General features: G+C 37.3%; 1 protein-coding gene across 8 annotated transcripts in view; it reads left to right on the plus strand.

Annotated features, from left to right (window-relative positions):
- FBXO11 (F-box protein 11) overlaps positions 1-25,497 on the plus strand; it is a 113,184-nt gene that overhangs the window by 37,717 nt on the left and 49,970 nt on the right. For 2 of the 8 annotated variants that reach the window (XM_081591240.1, XM_081591241.1), the window contains one exon: positions 305-425. The exons of the other annotated variants lie outside the window; for them this stretch is intronic. In XM_081591240.1, the coding sequence (XP_081447366.1) occupies positions 383-425 (43 nt within the window). In that variant the 5' untranslated portion in view covers positions 305-382. Of the gene's footprint in view, positions 1-304; positions 426-25,497 lie in introns of those variants that run through there. 8 annotated transcript variants of the gene reach the window in all.

Genomic DNA, 25,497 nt, shown 5'->3' on the forward strand with positions numbered 1-25,497 from the left:
TCCTGGAGTGGGTTGCCATTTCCTTCTCCAGAGGATCTTCCTGACCCAGGGATCGAACCTGGGTCTCCCACATTGTAGGCAGATGCTTTACCGTCTGAGCCACCAGGGACTAGTGACAATAGCATTTATATAAATGAAAAATCTGTATTCATCAGGGTTCTGCAGAGAAACAAAACCAATTAGATGGAGGCGCGCGCACACACACACACACACACACACACACGGAGAGAGATTCAGAGGTTTTAGGGAATTGACTTAGATGATTATGGAATCTGGGAAGTCAAAATCTGCAGTGTCTTGACAGGGTGGAGATCAAAGAGAGCTGATGGTACAGTTCCAGTCTGAAGACCAGCAGCCAGACTCAGGAGAGCAGATGGTGTAGATGAAGTCTGAAGACAGTATGCTGGAGTATTCTCTTTCGTTTGGTGAGGCTCTTCTTTTTGTTCTGAGCAAATCTTGCAATTGATTGGATGAGTCCCACCGACATTATGGAGAGCAGTCTGCTTAAACAAAGTTAGCTGATTCAATATTAATCTTGTCCAAGACGACACTTAGGATTAACCATTACAAGTCCCCCTCTTGTCAAACTGACACTTACAGACATCTCCTTAAACCACACTGAGCTTCCAAATAAAGACAATAACAGAGTCATACTACCACCTAATATGATACAACTATCCTATGTACAACCAAAAATACACTAATCCTTTCCCCAGAGGAGAATGCAAACCCCAGATCTTTACTCTTCTCCTTGATATTCCATAACTTAAATACTGTGATGTTATTTGTATATATACTTTATATACTATAATATAAAGTCAGTATATTTTATGTTGAATGATGAAGAGATAAGAGAGGGAAGAAAAACAAAGATGTTTACTTCATACACACAAGCATATTCATATCAAAATAAATACTCATGGTTATATGGTCCTCATTTCTGTAACTGATCATATGGTCATAGTTGGTGTTCTTAACTACTTTTGCACACTCCCCCTTCAGCTTTTTTTTTTTAATGAATTAACTACTTTATTGAGAGAATATGACTATTTATATGCTGTTTATACTTTTTTTTTAGTTTATTTTCTATTTTTCAACTTTACGATATTGTATTTGTTTTGCCATACATTGACATGATTCCACCATGGGTGTACATGTTTTCCCCTTCCAGAACCCCCCTTCCACCTCCCTCCCCATCCGATCCCTCCGGGTCACCCCGGTGCACCAGCCCCGAGCACCCTGTATCATGCGTCGAACCTGGACTGGCGATTCATTTCACATATGATAATTGATATGCTTCCATGCCATTCTCCCATATCATCCCACCCTCGCCTTCTCCCATAGAGTCCATAATACTGTTCTGTTTATCTGTGTCTCTTTTGATGTCTCACATACAAGGTTATCTTTACCGATTGACTAAATACCATATATATGTATTAGTATACTGGTGTTTTTCTTTCTGGCTTACTTCACTCTGTATAATAGGCTCCAGTTTCATCCACCTCATTAGAACTGATTCAAATGTATTCTTTTTAATGGCTGAGTAATATTCCATTGTGTATATGTACCACAGCTTCCTTATCCATTCATCTGCTGATGGGCGTCTAGGCTGCTTCCATGTCCTGGCTACTATAAACAGTGCTGCAATGAACATTCGGGTACACGTGTCTCTTTCAAGTCTGGTTTCCTCAGTGTGTATGCCCAGCAGTGGGATTGCTGGGTCATATGGCAGTTCTATTTCCAGTTTTTTGAGGAATCTCCACACTGTTCTCCATAGCGGCTGTACTAGTTTGCATTCCCACCAACAGTGTAAGAGGGTTCCCTTTTCTCCACACCCTCTCCAGCATTTATTGCTTGTAGTCTTTTGGATAGCAGCCATTCTGACAGGCATGAAATGATACCTCATTGTGGTTTTGATTTGCATTTCTCTGATAATGAGTGATGTTGAGCATCTTTTCATGTGTTTGTTAGCCATCTGTATGTCTTCTTTGGAGAAGTGTCTGTTTAGTTCTTTGGAGAAGTGTCTGTTTAGTTCTTTGGAGAAGTGTCTGTTTAGTTCTTTGGCCCACTTTTTGATTGGGTCATTTATTTTTCTGGAATTGAGCTGCAGGAGTTGCTTGTATATTTTTGAGATTAATTGTCCGTTGCTTCATTTGCTATTATTTTCTCCCATTCTGAGGGCTGTCTTTTCACCTTGCTTATAGTTTCCTTTGTTGTGCAAAAGCTTTTAAGTTTAATTAGGTCCCATATGTTTATTTTTGCTTTTAATTCCAGTATTCTGGGAGGTGGATCATAGAGGATCCTGCTGTGGTTTATGTCCAAGAGTGTTTTGCTTATGTTTTCCTCTAGGAGTTTTATAGTTTCTGGTCTTAGACGTTTAGATCTTTAATCCATTTTGAGTTTATTTTTGTGTATGGTGTTAGAAAGTGTTCTAGTTTCATTCTTTTACAAGTGGTTGACCAGTTTTCCCAGCACCACTTGTTAAAGAGATTGTCTTTTCTCCATTGTATATTCTTGCCTCCTTTGTTAAAGATAAGGTGTCCATAGGTGCGTGGATTTATCTCTGGGCTTTCTATTTTGTTCCACTGATCTATATTTCTGTCCTTGTACCAGTACCATACTGTCTTGATGACTGTGGCTTTGTAGTATAGCCTGAGGTCAGACAGGTTGATTCCTCCGGTTCCATTCTTCTTTCTCAAGATTGCTTTGGCTATTCAAGGTTTTTTGTATTTCCATACAAATTGTGGAATTATTTGTTCTAGTTCTCTGAAGAATACCATTGGAAGCTTGATAGGGATTGCATTGAATCTATAGATTGCTTTGGGTAGTATACTCATTTTCACTATATTGATTATTCTGATTCATGAACACGGTATATTTCTCCATCTATTTGTGTCCTCTTTGATTTCTTTACTATGATCTGCCTTTCTGTGTGTCTGATGTCCTCTGCCAGCATTCACAAGTTGTTTTGTGGAATTTACTCGGCATCTAAATGTTCTTTTGGTGAATTTGTGGGAGAGAAAGTCGTCTCCCCGTCGTATTCCTCCGCCATCTTAGGACCACCTCCCCCTTCAGCTTTATATTTGCCCTTCAGCAAGAAACTCAGCTGGTCATCGTTCTATACCTTGTGTGGTGACCCTAAACCTTCATTTCTGAAGGGTCTAGGCTATTTGTAGTCCTGCCTGAATTGTGTTGTAGTAGATTTCTATTGATTTTAATGACAGGGCATAATAATACTAAGAGATGCCCCTGGCGATCTGTTGTATTCCATATAGGCTCTTCTTTACCTCCATCGTGGAGAAGCAATTCAGTTTTTCCTTGATCCAGTCATCCCAGCAGCCTAGTAACTCCCTTCTTGGTTTGTTGGTTCAGAAATGTGAAGAGTCTAGAATGTCCAGGTGGCAGTTTTAACTTTCAATTCAGTGGCTTCCCTGGTGGGTCAGAGGGTAAAGTGTCTGCCTGCAATGTGGGAGGCCTGAGTTTGATCCCTTGGTCGGGAAGATCCCCTGGAGAAGGAAATGGCAACCTACTCAAGTACTCTTGTCTGGAAAATACCACAGATGGAGGAGCCTGGTAGGCTGCAAGTCCATGGGATCTCAAAGAGTCGCACACAACTGAGCAAATTCACTTCAGTGGAATCATTGTCATGTCTCCCAATGAAAGCATTCCTTCCTTTGGAACTGAGACCTCTAGGCCAGTAAGAGCATAAGGTCATGGGGACAGGAAACAAAAATTTTCCTAGTGGATCACTAGGGGTAATAGTGAGTGATGCTGCTTCCATTTCTACCCCTTGATTCCTGGATCTGTGAGTTTTGGTTATGGAAGATTGCGCCATACAGTGGATGCTTGCTTACTATGCCTTCACAACCTGCTTGGAACCATCTCCTATGTACAACTTCCATTTGATCATGGAGTGCTGCCATGCATCTCCAACTTTATGGCTTGGTGGGTCAGATAATGCCCAGTTCATGGTGAGCAGCGACTCAGGTCACATGGTAACCTGATGGCCCATGGTTAAACATTTAACCTCTACTAAGGCCCAGTAGCAGGACAACAGCTGTTTCTTCAAGGAGAATGGTTAGGTGCAGGGGATGGTGGGGCTTCACTCCATGTGCCTAAGGGCCTGTGCTTCAGTTCTCCCGTAGGGGCCAGCTGAAAGTTCCAAACAGCATCCCCGTCTGCACTGGCATTTCAAGCACCATTGGGTTTGCTGGTTCATATGACTCCTGTCAGAGCAGCTTGGACAGAAGCTTGGATCTATTGCAGAGCCATCTCTTTTCTGGGCGCCACACAAAATTAGCAGGTTTGGGATCACTCAGTAAATGAGCCAGAGTAACACCTGAATGAGAATGTATTACCTCCACAATCCAAAGTATATTGTATCTCTAGGCATTGGGCTGTTTTGGTTTTTTAAATTGTGAGATGGGCCAGATGCAACAACTTACTTTCCCTTCGGACATATCTCAAGATGGTCTGCATCACTGAACCTATAGTAAAATTCCCTGAATTTTTTTTTTAATTGATTTTATCTAGGCTGTGCAGGCTTTTCTCTAATTGCAGCAAGTGGGGGCTATTCTTTGGTTGTGGCACCTGGGCTTCTCATTGCAGTGGCTACTCTTGTTGTGGAGCACAGACTCTAAGGCATTTAGGCTTAGTAGTTGTGGTTCCCAGGCTTTAGAGCGCAGACTCAATAGTTGTAGCTCATGGGCTTAGTTGTTCCCTGGCATGTGGGATTTTCCTGGACCAGGGATCAAACCTGTGTCTCCTGCATTGGCAGGTGGATTCTTTACCATTGAGCCACCTTCCCTGAATTTTGGTTGGATTTAGTTCCCACTTCCTGGTACATAAATGTCTTACCAATAAGTCTATAGAGTAGTTGCTACTTCTTACTCACTAGGTGAGTATGATGTTCCCAGTGTGATACCTTGTGAAAGGGAAAAGTGGTCAGTATCCCTCATCACCTTTAACAAGTGGTGTTGGGAAAGCTGAACAGCTACATATAAATCAGTGAAGTTAAAACACTCTTGCATCAGACATAGAAATAAACTCAAAATGGATTAAAGACTTAAGTATAAGACATGACTCTATAAAACTCCTAGAAGAGATCATAGGCAAAACATTCTTTGACCTAAGTCGTACCAATATTTTCTTAGGTCAGTCTCATAAGGCAATAGAAATAAAAGCAAAAATAAACAAATGAGACCTAATCAAACTTAGAAGCTTTTGCGCAGCAGAGGAAACCGTCATCAAAATGAAAAGAAAACCTACAGACTGAGAAAAAATGTTTTCAAATGATGCGACCAGTGAGGGCTTAATTTCCAAAACATACAAACAGCCAACACAACTCAATAACAAAAAAAGAAACCCAATCAAAAAATGGACAGAAGACCTAAACAGGCATTTCTCCAAAGGAGATGTATAGATGGCCAACAGACACATGCAAAGATGCTCAACATTGCTATTTATTAGAGAAATGATGCAGATCAAAACAGCAATAAGATATTATCTCACACCAGTCAAAATGGCCATCATTTAAAAAAATCTGCAAATAGTAAAAGCTGGACCGAGTATGGAGAAAAGGGAACCCTCCTACACAGTTGGTGGGAATGTAAATTGGTGCAGCCACTATGGAAGACAGCATGGAGGTTCCTTAAAAAACTAAAAATAGAGCTGCTATATGACCCTGCAGTCCTACTCTGGGTCTGTTTCTAGAGAACACTCTAATTCAAAAAGATACATGTAACCCCCCGTGTTCATAGCAGTACTGTTTACAGTCCGTCAAGACTTGGAAATAACCTAAATGTTCATCAAGAGATGAATGGGGAAAGAAGATAGGGCATATACATAATGGGACACTACTCAGCCATTAAAAAAAAAATGAAATAGTGTTATTTGCGGCAACATGGATAGTTCTAGAGATTATATTAAGTCAGAGAAAGACATATTAAATGTTATCACTTACATGTGGAATCTGTGACATAAATGAACTTATTTATAAAACAGACTCACAGACATAGAAAACAAATTTATGGTTTCCCAAAGAGGAAGGGAAATGGGGGTGTATAAATTAGAAGTCTGAAATTAGATACAATCTAAAATATATAAAGTAGATAAACAAGATCCTACTGTATAACACAGGGAACTTTATTCAGTATCCTGTAATAAACCATAATGGAAAAGAATATAAGCTTCAGCAGTATGTGAACCAAGACCTTCCAGGGGTACAGCCTGGATTTAGAAAAGCCAGAGAAACCAGAGATCAAATTGTCAACATTCGTTGGATCATAGAGAAAGCAAGGAAATTCCAGAAAAACATTTACTTCTACTTCATGACTTTGCTGAAGTCTTTGTGTGGATCACAACAAACTGTGGAACATTCTTAAAGAGATGGAAATACCAGACCACCTTACCTGTCTCATGAGAAACCAGTATGTGAGTCAAGAAGCAACAGCTGGAACCTTACACACAACAAACTGGTTCAAAATTGGGAAAGGAGTACAACAAGGCTGTTGTCACCCTTTTTGTTTAACTTCTGTGCAGAGTATATCATGCAAAATGCCATACTGGATGAATCACAAGCTGGAATCAAGATTGTTGGGAGAAATATCAAGACCCTTGGATATACAGATGATACCACTCTAATGGCAGAAAGCAAAGAGGAACTAAAGAGCCTCTTGATGAAGGGCCGAGAGGAGAGTGAAAGACTGGTTTAAAACTCAGCATTCAAAAAACTAAGATCATGGCAACCAGTCCCATCACTTTGTGGCAAATAGATGGGGAAAAGGTGGAAACAGGGACAGATATTATTTTCTTGGGTTCCAAAATCACTGTGGATAGTGACTGAAGCCACAAAATTAAAAGACTCTTGCTCCTTGGAAGAAAAGCTATGACAGACCTACACAGTGAATTAAAAAGTTGAGTTAGCACTTTGCCAACTAAGGTCCATATAGTCAAAGCTATGGTTTTTCCAGTAGTCATGTACAGATGTGAGAGTTGGACCACACCAAAGGATTGAAGCTTTTAAATTGTGGTGCAAGAGAAGACTCTTGAGGGTTTCTAGGACTGCAGGGAGATCAAATCAGTCAATCCTAAAGGAAATCAACCCTAAATATTCATTAGAAGGACTGATGCTGAAGCTTCAATACTTTGGCCACCTGATGCAAAGAGCCGACTCATTGGAAAAGACACAGATGCTGGAAAAGATTGAAGGCAAAAGGAGAAGAGGATGAAATGGTTAGATAGCATCACTGACTCAGTGGACATCAATTGGGTCAAATTCCAGGAGAGAGTGAAGGACAGGGAAGCCTAGTGTGCTGCAGTCCATGGGGGCACAGAGTTGGACGTGACTTATCAACTGAACTCAACAGATGCATAACTGAATAACTGCTGTACCCCAGAAACTAACTCAACACTGCAAATCAGCTATGCTTCAACTAGGAGAGGTATTTATATATATATATAAAATAAATTTTTTAAGTTTTTAAATTAAAACAAGGAAAAAACGACCACTCATCACACTGTGTATACAAAGTGATCCTTGTTTGGCAATAAAGAGTCATATTAAACATTTTAGAATAGTTGCCTTTGTATAAGGAGAGGAATGAAAATGGAAAATGAGGGTAAAATAAATTCAAATGGAACTTAAAATATATGTAAATAAAATTGTTAAAAAAGTCTCCCAGAAACTAGAATGAAAAGATCAACAATATGGGTAAGAAAAGAAGAGAATTAACAGTCTGTGAGGCCCAACTCTCAAATACTAAGAGTTTCAGAAAAAGAAACTTGAGAGGAAGTAATTCAAGCATAATTTGAGAATATTTCTCAAAAATAAAGGACATGGATTTGCAGATGCTAGGGCTCACCATGCATTTGTGACAGTGAGTAATAAAAGGCCCACATTGTGGTATATCACAGTGAAATTATAGTACATCCAGAAATAAAGAGAAAAACCTAAAAGCTGTTAGGAGAGTCACATACCAATGATCTTGAGTCAGAATATCACTGAGCTTCTTGAAAACAAACCTGAAAGACACAGAGCATCATGTCTTCACATTTATGAGGAAAAATAGCTTCTAAGAACTCATTACTTAGGCATGCTCTCAAATATGTAGTGGAATAAATAATACACTTGAAATTTATGCAGAAAAATATAAAACTGGAAAATGGACAGGTCTACATTTATAGCAGTCCCTCACAAATTTAGTAAGGATATAGACGATTAAACAATACAGTGACAAGTTTGATTTTAAAAGAACATTGTGTACATATATAAACATGGACGCACAGAACATATAAATTATTTTTAAGCACAAAATTTCATGTTACAAAAGTAAAATTTGTCATAGTGGAAATTTTATCAGATTTCATGAAATTAGTGTTATTGGGCATATTCTTGGACCTCAGTTTCATTGAGAAACTAGCAATGAGCTTAAAAATTGTATTTAAACATCTTCTGAACGATAGCAATAATGAGTTTTTAAAAATTACATTTGGAAAGTAAGTATCCATAGCTTAAGAGACAAGAAAACATCCCATATGAAATTACAAAATATTTAAAACTCTGACACGGAGCACCACACATCAGAAATTAATGTTGCACCTCATGTGGTGAATGGACATTTGTTGGCCTAAAAATAGCATATTTTTTAAAAATTACTTATTTATTATATTTATTTTTGATTGTGCAGGATTTTTGTTGCTGCACATGGGCTTTCTCTAGTTGTATTGAGTGGGGGCTGTTCTTCATTGCAGTACACAGGTTTCTCATTGCAGCGGCTTTTCTTGTTACGGAGCACAAGCTATAGGTACATGGACTTCAGTGGTTGCAGTGCACAGGTTCAGTATTTATGGCACATGGACTTAGTTGCTCCATGGTACCTGGCATCTTCCTGGACCAGAGAGCAAACGCATGTCTCCTGCACTGACAGGCAAATTCTTAACCCACTGTATCACCAGGGAAGTCCAAAAATACTGATTTTTAAAAGACTTGAGTATAGAGTAGAAATTAATGAAAAGACAGATAGTGAAATCAATATATGGACCAATAGACAAATTTCTAACAAGAGGGATTAAGGGGGGAAAGATACAAATGAGCAGTATTTAAGACAAAAAGGAATATGATCACAGGTACGGTAAAAATTTTAAGGGTTCTTGGTCAGTAATATTAACTAAATATTAAAGAAACTAAGATCACATCCGGCCCCATTATTCATGGCAAATAGAAGGGGAAAAGGTGGAAGTACTGACAGATTTCCTCTTCTTCGGCTCTAAAATCACTGCGGAATATGCCTGCTGCCATGAAATCAGAAGGCGATTGCTTCTTGGCAGGAAAGCTATGACAAACCTAGACAGTGTGTTGAAAAGCAGTGACATTACTCTGCCAACAAAGGTCCGTATAGTTAAGGCTATGGGCTTCCCAGTGGTCGCGTATGGTTGTGAGAGCTGGACCTTAAACAAGGCAGAGCTCCAAAAAATTGGTGCCTTCGAACTCTGGTGCTGGAGAAGACTCCTGAGAGTCCCTTGGACAGCAAGGAGAACAAACTAGTCAATCTTCCCTGAATACTCATTGGAAGGACTGATGCCAAAGCTGAAGCTCCAGTATTTTGGTCACGTGATGTGAACAGCCGACTCATTGGAAGAGTCCCTGATGCTGGGAAGGAGTGAGGGTGTCAGAGGATGAGATGACTGGATGCCATCACCAATGCAGTGGACATGAACTTGGACAAACTCCAGGAGATGGTGAAGGACAGGGAGTTCTGGCATGCCGCAGTCCTTGGGGTTGCAAAGAATTGGACACGACTGGGTGACTAAACAATAACAGTCAGTTGTAAGGTAATATCTTTGTATGGTGACAGACAGTAACTAGACTTACCATCATAATCATTTTATTATGTACCGAAATAGCAAGTCACTATGTTGTGCACCAGAAATGTAGTGTTGTCGATCAGTTATCCTTCAAACAAGCAAACAAACTAAAAAACAGATCAGATTTATAGTTATGAGAGACAGGGTTTGGAGGAATGGGAAGCTGGATGAAGGTGATCAGAAGATACAAACTTCCAGTTATAAGGCAGGTTAAGTATTAGGGATGTAATGTACAACATGATTAATTTGATGAACACTGCTATATATTATATATGAAAATTATAAGAGAGTAAATCCTAAGAGTTCTCTACATAAGGAAAAAATATTTTTTTCTTGTATTTTGTACCTACATGAGATGATGGATGTTCAGTAAACTTATTAGGATGATCATTTCATGATGTATTGATGTGTTAGTCTTATCATTATACTGTATGCCTTAAACCTATACAGTGCTGTATATCAATTATATCTCAGTAACACTGGAAGAAATTGTAATTTCATGAATATTTTGTCAGTAAATTTGAATCTTAGATGCTTTTTTTTTTTAGAAAAATGTAATTTGACAAAATTTCCTAAGAAATAAAGAACACTAATAAATTAATCATCAATAATGCTAAATAGAAAACAGAAACAAATTCCCATGTACCAACTCCCCCACCAAAAATACACCAAACTCCCAACTCCCCCACCAAAAATACACCAAACTCCCAACTCCCCCACCAAAAATACACCAAACTCCCAACTCCCCCACCAAAAATACACCAAACTCCCAACTCCCCCACCAAAAATACACCAAACTCCCAAATTTTATAGTTACAGAGAAGAGTTGTCCATTTTACAAAAATAATCTTTCAACAAATTTCTAGAACATCTATCTACTATATATATCAGTTAAATAATATAAAAGTATTTGTTACCAAAAGCAAGTTATGACAGTATAAGGAAAAATATAACTTAATTTTATGAACAGGGATGCAAAAATCTTAAGACATCAGCAAGTTAAACTCAATTTACATTAACAAGAATACATCACAGTCAAGTGAGGCTAATCCCAGAAATGCCAGATTGGTTTATTTATAGAAAACCTCTTAATGTAACCTGTCACTTCTAACAAAGGAGAAAAAAAATTTTATTCATTGAGCAGATATTGAGCATCTACCAGAAATTAGGCATTATTAATTGTGTAGTAATGTATAAACCAAGTCTTGTTTTTGTCTAGTGTTAAGACAAATGATGTTAGATATGATAAATGCTATGAAGAAACAAAATACCAGATAAAGAGGGTGGAGAGTGATAATTTTTGCTAATATTCATTTACACATTAAATATAAGCCCTCAGTCTCTCCATCTCTGTTCTGCTTTAATCTCTTTGGTATTTACATTTTCCTAAGCACAGTTTGAAGACCTCTACTGTAAAAAATAATCAGACAATTAAATAAATACTCCTGTACAGAAGATATGGTGATAGCTGCCATGATATTTTGGCCATCAAAGTCTGTCTTGTAATGACTCTGTCTTTATCATTTGAAGCTTCAGAGTTTGAAATTACTGTCTAGGAAATGATAATAAATGTATGGAAAACTTGACATTCAAAGACTGCCCATATATATAATTTCTTTTTTACATACAACAATTTAACTTTTATTTCTCACAGGAAGGATTAAAGGAAAAAAAAGATAAGCTGTTTTCCTAACTTATTAATTAAATATTGTAGCATGGTGTTTTTTAGCATAGTTTTAAAGTCATGCATCTGGGATTTAAGTTTAATTTGAACATAGTGATAAATGAAGCAAAAGTTATGTAAATTAATTTCACAGAAAGACCTATTTTAATCCCAGATAAGCAGTCTCACATATGCATCCCTGTAAGTCATTAATAGGTGAATAACTGTAACTTTATTAAAAATTTGTATATACTCCCAAAACAACCCCAAGGCTTATTAGGGTTCCATAGTATAGCACTGTATTTGAAGGACAACAGTTACTTCAGAAAAATCTGAACTATATAGTTGGATTTTGGGAGGTCTTTTTGGATATGTCTTTTGGTTCCCTTTGTTTAATCCCTGCAAAAGAACTAAACTTCTGCTTTAACTTCATTAAAATACTGCTTAACTAGGAGCTTCTGCTGAAAATGCTTCCTAAGGTAATTTTTATGTTTATGTATTTTGAATAACTTAACAAGCAGACTTTTAGATATAAGATATATTTTAGGGCTTCCCCAGTGGCTCAGATGGTAAAGAATCTGCCTGCAATGCGGGATACCTGGGTTCAGTCCCTGGGTTGCGAAGATGCCCTGGAGGAGGGCATAGCAGTCCACTCTAGTATTCTTGCCTGGAGAATTCCATGGACAGAGGAACCTGGCAGGCTACAGTCCATGGGGTCACAAAGAGTTGGACATGACTGAGCGACTAAGCACAGCACAGTGTATTTTAGGTCTGTTCTGTCAGCCTGGTAGTTTACCTCAAGATTCCTCATTCCCATAAAATGAGGGGGTTTTGTTTGTTCTTAAGATGCTTAAGATAACTAGGGTCAAGAATTGGGCAGCTTCCAAAAAGATGTGTGCAAAGAAATCTTCACTTTCGTCTCACCTGAAGGTTTCAGATTTGCAGCCAGCAAACTGATTTGGTGAGTAGAATGCCTTATTCTATACAGTGTTCCTAAAAAATAAATTCAGTTGGTTTCCAACATTTTAAATGTGAGATTCCACATAATCTTGATTCTCAGGTTCCTTTAACCATTCAGATCATCTGATATCACTGACTTGAATTCCAATATGGCAGCCGTTGGCCATGGTTTTAACACTGGGTAAGAATTGCATGAGCCATAAACTCTCCATTTCTCTTTATCGCCCACCATTTCTTAGTGTTTCACTTCACTTGCTTCTTTACTTGCAACCTTTATAGGCATTTAAATATATGACCCTTGGTAAATAACTTACTGACTCATATGAAGAGTCTTTAAAAAAATTTGTTTTTTCTAATTGTGGCATGGGAAACTAATACTAATTAGGATAAATTAAATGGCTTTTCTAAAAGCCTTGAATTTGGGTAAACATTGCCATCGCTCTTTCCCAGAACTGTACCTACCATCTTTAGGAGAATATGCAGGTACAGATGTATAGATACGTATTAGTGTATTCTTTCTTTATTGACCTACTCAAAGCATTTGATGTTGATTCCCCTGGAATCTGATAGTTTCTATAGGAAGAATGTTGGTGAATTCAGTGATGTTTGATAAGGTCCTAATTTTGTTGAGTTGATTATATGACTATTAAAATTAATAATTTTTCAAGTTCGTATTACTAGAAAGTCTTTAACGTTTTTCTGTGTCATCAGGCGGGCACTTGGGGTGGTCATTTATACTGCTTACTAAATATTTTTGGCTCTGCACCATTTGGCACTTTCTGACCCCTCTGTCATTGGGCCGTGTGAACAGTTCTGGCCATAGAGTTGTGAATGGAAATGAGCATGTCACTTCCAAGCCAATCATTCAATTGCCAGTATGAGGTCTTCCAGAGCTCTTTTCCTTGTACTGCTTCTACTAGTATTGTTTCAGGGAATGGCTGCTCCATAAGTCCGAGTTCCAGAGGAGAACAGTTATATAGAGTAGAGGTCTTCAGCAGCCAGACAGACAGGTAAAATGAGTGAGAAATAAATCTTTGTTGTTTTAAGCTAAAGATTTTTTGGAGTTCATTACTGCAGCTTTTGAACAAGCCTATCCAACTGATACTACACTGTACCAATAAGCTGAAGAAAGAATGATGTGATTAACAATCAGAGCAATTAATTAAAGGCAGCTGTGTTAAAATCTGTACGCTGCAAACTGTTGGAAGATTGTTTTCAGTCTTTTGGATAATTTTTATTTGTAAGTTGTGTCATCAGAGGACATGATTCTTAGAAATTGTAGCTCAGAGTGCACATGAAAGATACGTCAGGGAGCATGGAACATTTCGCAGAGTCAGCACAGTTTTAAGTATATAAAAATAATCAAAAGATGATCACGATTTATCATAGAGAATCCTGCGTACCATCAGTATGGGGTGTGTGTGTGTGTGTGTGTGTGTGTGTGTGTGTGTTTTCAAGAGTAGCATGGAGCTGAAAGGTTTTAAACAGCTTTGCTGGATAGATTACAGGTATTTGTGACATAACATAATTTTGTGATACGGTTTTAGAGCTGGAAGAACCCTTAGATATCATGTAATACACTCTTATTTTGTAGATGTTGTATGTTATAAAAGATGAAATAAAGAATGTGTTGGATTAACTTTGTACATTATTTTTAGGTTTTAAAATACCATTTTGATTTCCGTTTCCCAGCTTATATTTTTCTTAGCGCTCTTTGCCGACATTTGTTTTCCTCTTGCTTCCTCATTTTCCCCTTCTTCATTATATTTAATCTTCACAATAATTGTAAGAAGTAGGTATTTTTCTGCCACTTTACAGTTGTAGAGACAGGCTTGGTAAGGTGAAGTAATCTGCCCAAAATCATATTGTTGCAGAGCCTGGGATTTGAACATGTGTCTTAAATGTATTTAAGATTATTGTTCAAATGTATAGAATGTTTTTACTTTGTGTGATTATTAATTAAAATAATTCCTGTCTGAATGACAGGAAGCCCAAAGTAATAGTTGTTTTAAAAGATAGAAGTTTATTCTTTTCTGATGTAGTGACAGTCTAGAGGTAAGCCTCTAAGGTTGGTGTGAAGGCTCCACCATAACACAGTAGAGACCTGGGCTCCTGTTTTATTACTCCACTGTCCATAAACATGTGACTTTATGGTTCAAAATATCTGCTCATGTTCCAACATTCTACCTAGTAGGAAGCAGAAAAGGTAAAAAAAGGACCCTCTTTTCTTTTCTTTAGAACCTATCCCAGAAGTCATGCAAGCCACTTCTGTTTATATCACAACGGCCAAAACTTAGATGGTCAGCTTGACAGTAAGAAATGTGGGCTGTATTGTAGATGGTCATCTTCTCGGCTAAAAATCTAGGGTCTGTCATAGAAGAGGTGAATAGATTTGAAGTGTTGGACATTTCTGTCACAGTTGTAATCAGTTGTTTCAAATTGTTTATTCATAAGTATTTAACAAACACCTATTAATGTACTATACACTATGGTTTATTATTTTATACAATGGAAAACTGTATTGATTTTTGTGTCCATTTACAGGTTAGAAAAATATTACTCTAAATAAAGAATACCCAGGTGTTTTGTTTGTACATAGAAAAGTCTGAAAGTGTTAGCTTAGTATTTTACTTTAAAATGTTACTGACAAATGAGAAAAACGCATTCTTGTCTCATGTAGCAAATAGAATGTGATTAATAATATATGTAGATTCAGTTGTGAATCTAAAAAGGAGAATTAAATTTTAAGGCTTTGCTTCTTTTACTTCCACTGCTAGTGGGTCAAAATACCTAATTGGTACACATTGTCATTCCCCTAGTGAAGATGAGTGTTTCACCTAACCTCTTATAAGAACTTTTACTCATCTTGACAGAAGACCCTATTGCTTATATATAACATAAATGATTTATTAATTCTGGGTACTTATTTAAATATTTATGCAGTCACTGTCTTTAATTATGAGTTTTTCAAAGGTAGTTTCTCTCACTATCCTTACTGTTGTTTCTCATGAAGTAGTATCAGTACTTAAGATTTTTTTTTTAATTTAATGAATAAGAACATTTATTTAAGATGGATTCTGTTTAGCCATCTTAGTTGTGGTAGTGGTCTTATAAACTGAAGGATCAGCACAGTCACATGCCTTTGTAAGGATGACCAAATTATCAACTTTTAATTCGTAAATGAAAAATTCCAACAAATATGCTTATGTGTAAACTGGTTCTCATTTGTTCAAAACATCTAGTAAAATCACTGTTGGTGGGAATGCAAACTAGTACAGCCACTATGGAGAACAGTGTGGAGATTCCTTAAAAAACTGGGAATAGAACTGCCCTATGACCCAGCAATCCCACTGCTGGGCATACACACCGAGGAAACCAGAATTGAAAGAGACGCGTGTACCCCAATGTTCATCGCAGCACTGTTAACAATAGCCAGGACATGGAAGCAACCTAGATGTCCATCAGCAGACGAATGGATAAGGAAGCTGTGGTACATATACACAATGGAATATTACTCAGCCATTAAAAAAAATACATCTGAATCGGTGCTATTAAGATGAATGAAACTGGAGGCCATTATACAGAGTGAAGTAAGTCAGAAAGAAAAACACCAATACAGTATACTAATGCATATATATGGAATTTGAAAGATAGTAACGATAACCCTATATGCGAGACAGAATAAGAGACACAGATGCATAGAACAGTCTTATGGACTCTGAGGGAGAAGGTGAGGGTGGGACGTTCTGGGAGAATAGCATCGAAACATGTATATTATCATATGTGAAACAGAACACCATTCCGTGTTCGATGCATGAGACAAATGCTCAGGGCCGGGGCAATGGGATGACCCAGAAGGATGGGATGGGGAGGGAGGTGGGTGGGGGGTCCAGGAAGGGGAACACATGTAAACCCATGGCTGATTCATGTCAATGTATGGCAAAAACTATTACAATATTGTAAAGTAATTAGCCCCCAACTAAAATAAATAAATTTATTTTTTAAAAAAAGTCAAAAACAAAACAAAAAAAATCTAGTAAAATCATAAGTCCAGCTTTAGGTTTATCTCTGTGCTCTAGTAGAATATGCTGTATTTCTTCAAAGTCAGCCAATACCTTTGAATATTTTTGTACCACAACCTCCAAATAATAGGTATACAGAAAATTGTGTAAAACTTTTGAAATAAAATTTTAGCTTTTACTTAGGTACTTCATAAATTAGTAGCTGTTTGTAGATCCTTAGTTTTGAACAATTTATTAAACGAATGCCCATATGATTTGATTATAGGTTTCACTTAAGTTTTCTGTAGCTGTATTATTTCAGAGCCATGTAAATGAGCTAAGAACATTTGTGGAAATTAGATTTTCATTTAATTCGGTTCTGTGTTAGTCTTAACAGCAGAACATTGTCTATAAAATGAGCTATGTAGTGATTATTCTTGACATGAATGTGTGAATAAAAGTATTTAATAATTAACTCATTAGCTTTCCTATGGTATCAGCAGATCGATAGCATTTTAAAGTTGAGAGTTTCTTACTGAGCTGATTTAACAACAGTATTTTGATTTTATTTTATATACTGAAATATGTTTGAAGGCAAAGGGAATAACATAAAGCTAATGGAAGTCTCAAACTAATTATTTTATATATGTTATAGTTTTTAAATAACATCAGTGTGCTTGGTTCTGTGGTAATCACTGTTAAAGGAGGATCCAAAGAAAGAATTATACGTATGTGCATTGTTTGAAATTTGTACATACATTTTTATAATGAGGAGATTGCTCCATAGATTGGGTTTTGATTCTCATTTTTTCCTTTTCTTCCCAGTTCTAAAGATCAATCTGGTTTGTTAAATTCCTTTTGAATTTCAAATTATTACTTTTCAAGTCCAATGGCTTTCAACCCTGGTTGTTTATCATGAACAGTGAACATCTTCAAAATTCAAGATGCTTTTAAATGTGAAGAACTTAAATCTGACTCAAACTGGCTTAAACAATAAGAAAACTTATATTACATGACAAGATGTTTTGTCTTGTCATGTCTAGTTCCCCTCAAGGACATAGAATGGCTGCCTATGATAATAGTGTAACATTTATCCTTGTTAGTATCTATTAGGAGAAAAGAGAAATGGACCTCTTTTACCCAGAAGTCAAAAAAGCAAGCTGCTGCTTCTCTCTCATATTAGCTCAGGCCTCCTCACCCTTGAGGAGTATGAAATTACTATAAATAACCATATTCATATGTGGTAGAAAGGATATGATGAAGTTAATTACAGTGTCCACTTCATAAGAAGTAAAGTGTGGATATGTGTTTTTACAAGGTCTGCAGATGATTCACTGCATGACTAAGTCCGAACATCGCTCTACGTCCCAGTTCAAAAAATAATATGGAAGGAAAAAAAGATACTAATTCTTCTTCCCCATTTTCTAGTGGAACAAAGGACAGTTTGATTTAACTTACCTTCTTGATTTCTGCTGAAGAGACTAATGTTCTGGTTAGCTTTGGTTAAGACCCCAGGGTAAAATAATTGTTAAGGATAAGGATTGAAAACCATATTCACATTTGTCAATTAAATCTTATCAATCATGTGAAATAGAGCCAATTTTTAATACAGTGGCTGTTGTCAGATATTTCAGCTGTGTGCTATCTGGCAAAGGAGTTAACCAATCAGAACACAGTGATAAAAGGAAGTGTTTTAGCTATTTGGAAAAAAGTGTCCAGCAATCTCATTTATCTTAAACAGCACTAAGGAACAGAAGCAATAATGAATTCGGAGCAGCATGACATGGTTATAAAGCCCATGAACTTTATTCTTGGAAAAGTTTTCTCAGTTCCTATAATAGTGACTGTTTACCCTCACTTTTGGGGTCACAGTGGCTCAGCAGGTAAAGAATGCGCCTGCAGTGCAGAAGACACAGGAGATGCAGGTTTGATCTCTGGGTTGGGAAGATCCCCAGAAGAAGGAAATAACCCATTCCAGTATTCTTGCCTGGAGAATTCCATGGACAGAGGAGCCTGGAGGGCCACAGTCCACGGGGTCGCAGAAGAGTCTCACACGAGCGCACACGGTGCGGCTAAGCACACACCGTTACGTTTAAAACAAACATGTTTAGCAAGCTGTTTTTTTTTTGTTTTATCAGAGTAAAGAGGAGTCTGTAGTCTCAGGAACAGCCAAAAGAAGTGACATCTAACAACCTTACAGCAAGAAAAGAAGAAAAAAATTGATAAACTGCAGGAATGACACAAGAAACCCAGCAGTTTAGGATAATATAAAAATAGGTTTATGGTGGTCATTTGGTAATACATAGAAATACTGAATCACTAGGTGTACACCAGGAACTAACATATTGTGTGTGTGTATGCATGCGCTCAGTAACATAGTTTTATAGGTCAATTTTACATTAAAAAACACTCAGAAAAAGATACCAGATTTGTGATTATTAGAAGCAAGGATTAGGAATAGGGGGATAGGATGAAGGTGGTCAAAAGGTATAAATTTCCACTTTTAGGATAAATAAGTACTAGAGATTTAATGTATAACATGATTTATTTGTTAACACTCTGTACATTATTTATGAAACTTATTAAGAGAGGAAATCCTGAGCATTCTGATCACAAAGAAAAAATTTTTTTTCTTTTGTTTTGCATCTATGAGATGTTGGATGTTTACTAAACTTATTAGGGTAGCCATTTCATGATGTATATAAGTCCAATTGTTATGCTCTACACCTTAAATGTATACAGTGCTGTATATCAATTATAACCCAATAAAACAAAAGAACAAAGTTGCTTTGTACTGATAAGCAAGTGAGGAGGGTCTAGTTGTATTTCAAAGCAGTAGACTTACTTCATGATCCTAATGGTGATCTTATAAAAACCAAGAAAGTGTTACATTATTTTAAGATACTGTTTTAAAAGCAAAATAAGGTAATATACTTTAGCGATATTTTCAATCAAAATGATTAAAATTTAAAAAAAAAATTTGGTGTTTGAAGGATTTGTAAAATCTTCAGATATCCTGAAAAAGTAGCTGCAGATAAGAAAGACACAGTAAAGCTTTAGCTGTTTGTATGCAAGGGTAAAGTCTCATCCATTTATGAATTTGTGAAAAGGTACCGTTTTTCTCTGTGTAAATCATCCAGCAGATTTTAAAGTCTGCCAGTTTTCCTCCCTCTCTCCCCACCCTAATCAGTGCAAACTAGTTTAATCTTAAATGAAATTCATGCATCATAAAAGTGAAGCATTGGTATCGACACAGCTGTTTCCCAAATCCCCCGCTTATTTTGTATTTTTACATTTTAATACTTTGAACACCAGGTAATCTTGAGATAGGTAATCTTGAGATCAGTGAGTGTATTTTATTGTGGTAGTGTTCCATCTTAAACACCTTAGAAAAGAGATCCATTTCTGTGAAGGGTAGCTTTAAATTACCCATATTGCTGGTCAGTTCTGTTACTACAATTAAGAGTTTATTATGAAAATGTTGCTATGAATCCTTTCAGTTTTGTAGGTATCAGTACTTTTTCTGGACTAGAAACTCATTTGTGAGAAGTATACTTAAATTTTTCATAAAGGTGAAAAAGTATTTACAATTGATTCACGTTTTTGTGTTTGATCCAACCTTGTGTTTTTCCCTAGGACATTGTTACTAATAATCAGTCTGTGAGTATACCACATGAAAACTTGGATAATTTGTACATTTTTTTTTAACTCTTCAGTTCTAGTGTGAAGTTTTTATTTCATGTGACTGAGGGAAGGAAATTGTGGAAAAATAATATTTTGGCGCCATCTACTGTTCTTTAGTGTGATGTTTCATCTATTGATACTTCAGTAAAACTTGTAATTTGAATTTGTGTTTTCTTTTATCCAAATACAGCACAAAAATAAAGGAAGGTTTGTTTTTTTTTAATCTGGTAGAGCTGCCTTACAATTACACTATATTTCCAGCTGCCAGTTACCTTGTAATTTTGGTGATAAGAAATAGGCTTGTCTTAAACACATTTCCATACTCTTAACTCTGCCACTTGCATTTTCATTCAATGCCTCTGACTTCGTGAAGATTTCCTTATTTCAGTTCCGTGTCTTCCCATGAAAGCTCCTGAGTAATACAGTTTCACTAGACTATTTACTTTAGCTTTGTTTGTGTTTTTAGTATCCCTTTTCCTTTCTGAATACCGTGTTTTTTGCTTGCCCATATCTTATTCTCAAGCCTAACCTGTGTTCACGCTATTAAATCTTCCCCTATGATTCTGAACTACATTTATTTCTATTTTTATTTCTTTTCCTTTAGGTACATTATTTGCCTACAGAGATAACATCTTATTTCCCCCCGCTTTGCTGTGCTGTGCAGCTTGCAAGATCTTAGTTCCCCAACCAGGGATTAAACCCAGCACCCTATAGTGGAAGATCAGAGTCCTAACTACTGGACCACCAGTGAATTCCCCAGAAATAACATCTTATTTTATATTTATATTCTCTAATTGTCTCATGTGATATGGTTGTAATCTGGTACATCGAGATATACACACACAGTTTTGCTCATTAATTGCAATTTTTGTCTTTTCTCTCCAAACAAATGGCATGTTCTTTGTTGACTGGGATGATTTGTATACTAAATTTTGTAATCTTCAGGTAACAATTCTACCTGGACAATTAGGTATGAAGACTAGGAAATATAATTAACAGAATTGTGTGCTGAATAAAGATAGATGGATCCTGAGCAGTGAACTTTGAGTCAAGTGGATAAATTTCTGTGCATAAATAGCATGAGGTTTATTTTGGCTGCCTAAAGCTTATCCTACTTCATCTTTATCAAATTAAACATTGCCTGTTGATTTCTGCTGTGGTATTTTACTTAGAGCATTCCCTCTACCCACCTCATCCCAGTATAACTTTAAACAACATACTTAAGACTTAATTTTGGAGCTTCCCAGGTGGTGCAGTGGTAGACACTCCATGCCTGCCAATTCAGGAGATGCAAGAGATGCAGGTTCCATCTCTGGGTCCAGAAGATCCCTTGGAGAAGGAAATGGCAACCTGCTCTAGTATTCTTGCCTGGAAAATCCCATGGACAGAGGAGCCTGGTGGGCTACAGTCCCTGGGGTGGCAAAGAGTCAAACATGACTGAGCACTCATGCCTAAAGCTTGATTTTGTTTTTCTCACTATGGACAATATTTGTAGACTCTCTCTTGTAAGATGAGAATGTTCATTTCTCTCCGTTTTCATTATCAAGGTTGGTAACATTTACCACATTGTTAATAGAGCATTATTGATTTGTATGTAAGTTGATTCTAGAAGTTGAAAAATAACAATAGTGTTCATCTTGTTATACTTATAGGAATATCTTCTCTGTTTAGCCAAGTACATGACAGATTCTGTTTCTTTTTCTACTACCTGATATATTCCTACTCTGCTCAAAAGAAATCATTCCTAACTTCGGATGGATTCTTTTTTGTATTTCACCTGTTGGCTTTATCATGTCCTCAAGTTTTTCTAAGCTCCCTACTATCTAACCTATTAATTTCCAGGAAATTCCTTACCTGCAACTTTTTAGAGCCCTGGTTCAATCTATACCAAGTTTCTGTGGGCCTCCTTCACCCCTTTTACCTTAGAATATCTTCCCATTGTTGGTTTTCTGTGATGATTTCATTAACTACTGCATCTTAAGTCTTACCCCTTTGGGGTTTACTCACTACTTCTGTTGAAATATGTCCTCAAGTAATTTTCTATTATAGGAGAAAATTTGTAAGTTTGTGTATGCCTGAAAATTTCTTTACTCTGCCTTCACCTTTATTTGGTATTTTGATGAGACGTCCTTTTATTGATCTGCAGTGAATGCCATTGTTTTCAGATCTACATATCACTGTTGTCCTTTGTTTTGTACTTGCATTTTCAGAGTTGAAAACTTCTCTGAGATTTTGAAAGAAGTTGACAGCTCACTCTAATGTGCTTTACTGGGCAGCTTCCTCTACTTTGCTTCACTACTCAATATTCCTTTATATTTTTGTCTTCAAGAAACCCATTGAAATCTCGTGTATTGATGGGTTTATCAGTTCTCTTTGTTGTAAGGGTTTGTATCTTTTTATTTCCTTACTATTAATACTAAGGAGTTTAGAGATAAAATGAATCTACCTATACTGTCATTTTCCCCTGTTTTTGTTAAAGTTTGGAATTGAAATAGTAATATATACTTAGAATATAATGTTATACTGTAACTTGAATTCTTATTATTATAATGTAATGTTAGATTCCTAACAGTTACATTATAGTGATTTTGCTATATCAGAAAGTGATTCCTGATTTTGTGTTGTGTTTTATAAGTCATAGTAGTATGTATACATGTAACTTTCCAGTGGATAACGGCAAAAACATTGGTAGAGAAGAGTGACTGAGCCATATGTTTTGAGGCTTTTTTGTTTTTTCCTGTTGTAACTACCACCACTCTGATCCAGGGCTTTCTAATTTGTTGACATTATTGAAGGAGCCTTTTTATTGTGCCCTATTGCTTATTTAACTTATATGCAAAGTATATCATGAGAAACGCTGGGCTGGAAGAAGCACAAGCTGGAATCAAGATTGCCAGGAGAAATATCAATAACCTCAGATATGCAGGTGACACCACCCTTATGGCAGAAAGTGAAGAGGAACTAAAAATAAAAAGCCTCTTGATGAAAGTCAAAGAGGAGAGTGAAAAAGTTGGCTTAAAGCTCAACATTCAGAAAACTAAGATCATGGCATCTGGTCCCATCACCTCATGGGAAATAGATGGGGAAACAGCGGAAACAGTGTCAGACTTTATTTGGGGGGGCTCCAAAATCACTGCAGATGGTGATTGCAGCCATGAAATTAAAAGACGCTTACTCCTTGGAAGGAAAGTTATGACCAACCTAGACAGCATATTAAAAAGCAGAGACATTACTTTGCCAACAAAGGTCCATTTAGTCAAGGCTATGGTTTTTCCAGTAGTCATGTATGGATGTGAGAGTCAGACTGTGAAGAAAGCTGAGTGCCGAAGAGTTGATGTGGTGTTTAAGAAGACTCTTGAGAGTCCCTTGGACTGCAAGGAGATCCAACCAGTCCATCCTAAAGGAGATCAGTCCTGGGTGTTCATTGGAAGGGCTGATGTTGAAGCTGAAACTCAATACTTTGGCCTCCTCATGCGAAGAGTTGACTCATTGGAAAAGACCCTGATGCTGGGAAGGATTGGGGGCAGGAAGAGACGGGGATGACAGAGGATGAGATGGCTGGATGGCATCACCGACTCGATGGACATGAGTGTTGGTAGACTCCGGGAGTTGGTGATGGACAGGAGACCTGGCGTTCATGGGGTCACAAAGAGGCGGGCACGACTGAGCAACTGAACTGAACTGATTGCTGCCTAAGCCACCTCTTAACAAAAGGTGTAATAGATGCTACAACACTAATTGAAAACTTTCCATGATTTCTTAACAGAAAAAAGACCAAACTCTTTACCTTGGAATTCAAGGAGTTTAGTTTGGTCCCAGTAATTCTCAGTGTTCACCTTGCCCAGCAGCAGCAGCAGCATCCCTTGGAATTTGTTAGCAATTTAAATTCTCGCTCCCTCTCCCCTTTGTCTGATTCAGAAACACTGGGGGTAGAGCTCAGCAAGGTGCTTAAACACCACCACCACAAGATTTGGGCTGGTCTAGTCCATCTCTTTCATTTGCAGGCAGAAAATTGAGGTATAGAGAAAGAGGTAAATTGGCTTGTCCAAACACATACAACTAGGTAGAATTTTCTTTCTAGTACTGTACACATGATTTGACTTTTTATGAGTTGCAATCAGAAAGCGATCCATCCATAATGGAAAAGCTTTATATAGAATGTGAGACTTGACAGAACACTAAACTATAATCTTATGTAAGTAGAGAGAAAAGAGATGATATTATAAGCAAGACCACAGTGAATAAAGGCGTGAAGATATAAGTATACTTTTGACCCTTATACAGGTTTGAACTGCATGTGTCTACTTATCCATGGGATTTTTTTTCGATATTAAATGCTGTAGTTCTACACAATCTGTAGTTGGTTGAATCTGTGGATCAGGAACTGCTGATGTGGAGGGCCAACTGTAAGTTATAGGTGGGTTTTCAACTGCAAGGAGGATCAGTGCCCCTAATCCCATATGTTCCAGGGTCAACTCTAACATCTCAGGGTCATTCTGAGAACAGTTGGAAAGTTGGACTAATAGACCTCCTCTACGTGAATATAGAGAATAATGTATGTAAAATAATGATCACAGTGCCTGGCATATTGATAAAGCGTTAGCTGCACCTTCTTGTTGTTGGGCTAATGTTGATTGTATTGTTGGTTTTGTTTTTGTTAGGAAGGCGGCATGGAACAGAGATAAGACTGAGTGGCTTGAATCAAATCCCAGCCATGCACTTACTGGCTGTTTGACTTCTAGAAAGTTACTCTCTAAAACTCAGTTTCCACATTTCAAAAATGAGAATAATACTGTCAACCTTATAGCATGGTAATAATGATGTGATGAGATGTTTCTTGATTACATGCCTGCTTCATAATCAGTTCAGTTCAGTCCAGTCACTCAGTCGTGTCCGACTCCTTGCGACCGCATGGGCTGCAGCACACCAGGCTTTCCTGTCCATTACCAACTCCCAGAGTTTACTCAAACTCATGTCCATTGAGTTGGTGATGCCATCCAGCCATCTCATCCTCTGTCGTTCCCTTCTCCTCTTGGTTTCAATCTTTCCCAGCATCAGGGTCTTTTTAAATGAGTCAGTTCTTTGCATCAGGTGGCCAAAGTATTGGAGTTTCAGCTTTAGCATCAGTCTATCCAATGAATATTCAGGACTGATTTCCTTTAGGATGGACTGTTTTGATCTCTTGCAGTCCAAGGGACTCTAAAGAGTCTTCTCCAATACCACAGTTCAAAAGCATCAATTCTCGACGCTCAGCTTTCTTTATAGTCCAACTCTCACACCCATACATGACTACTGGAAAAACCGTAGCTTTGACTAGATGGAACT

Source organism: Giraffa tippelskirchi, chromosome 4 (assembly GCF_054371585.1).
Source record: "Giraffa tippelskirchi isolate mGirTip1 chromosome 4, T2T-mGirTip1v1.2.pri, whole genome shotgun sequence".
Lineage (NCBI taxonomy): Eukaryota > Metazoa > Chordata > Mammalia > Artiodactyla > Giraffidae > Giraffa > Giraffa tippelskirchi.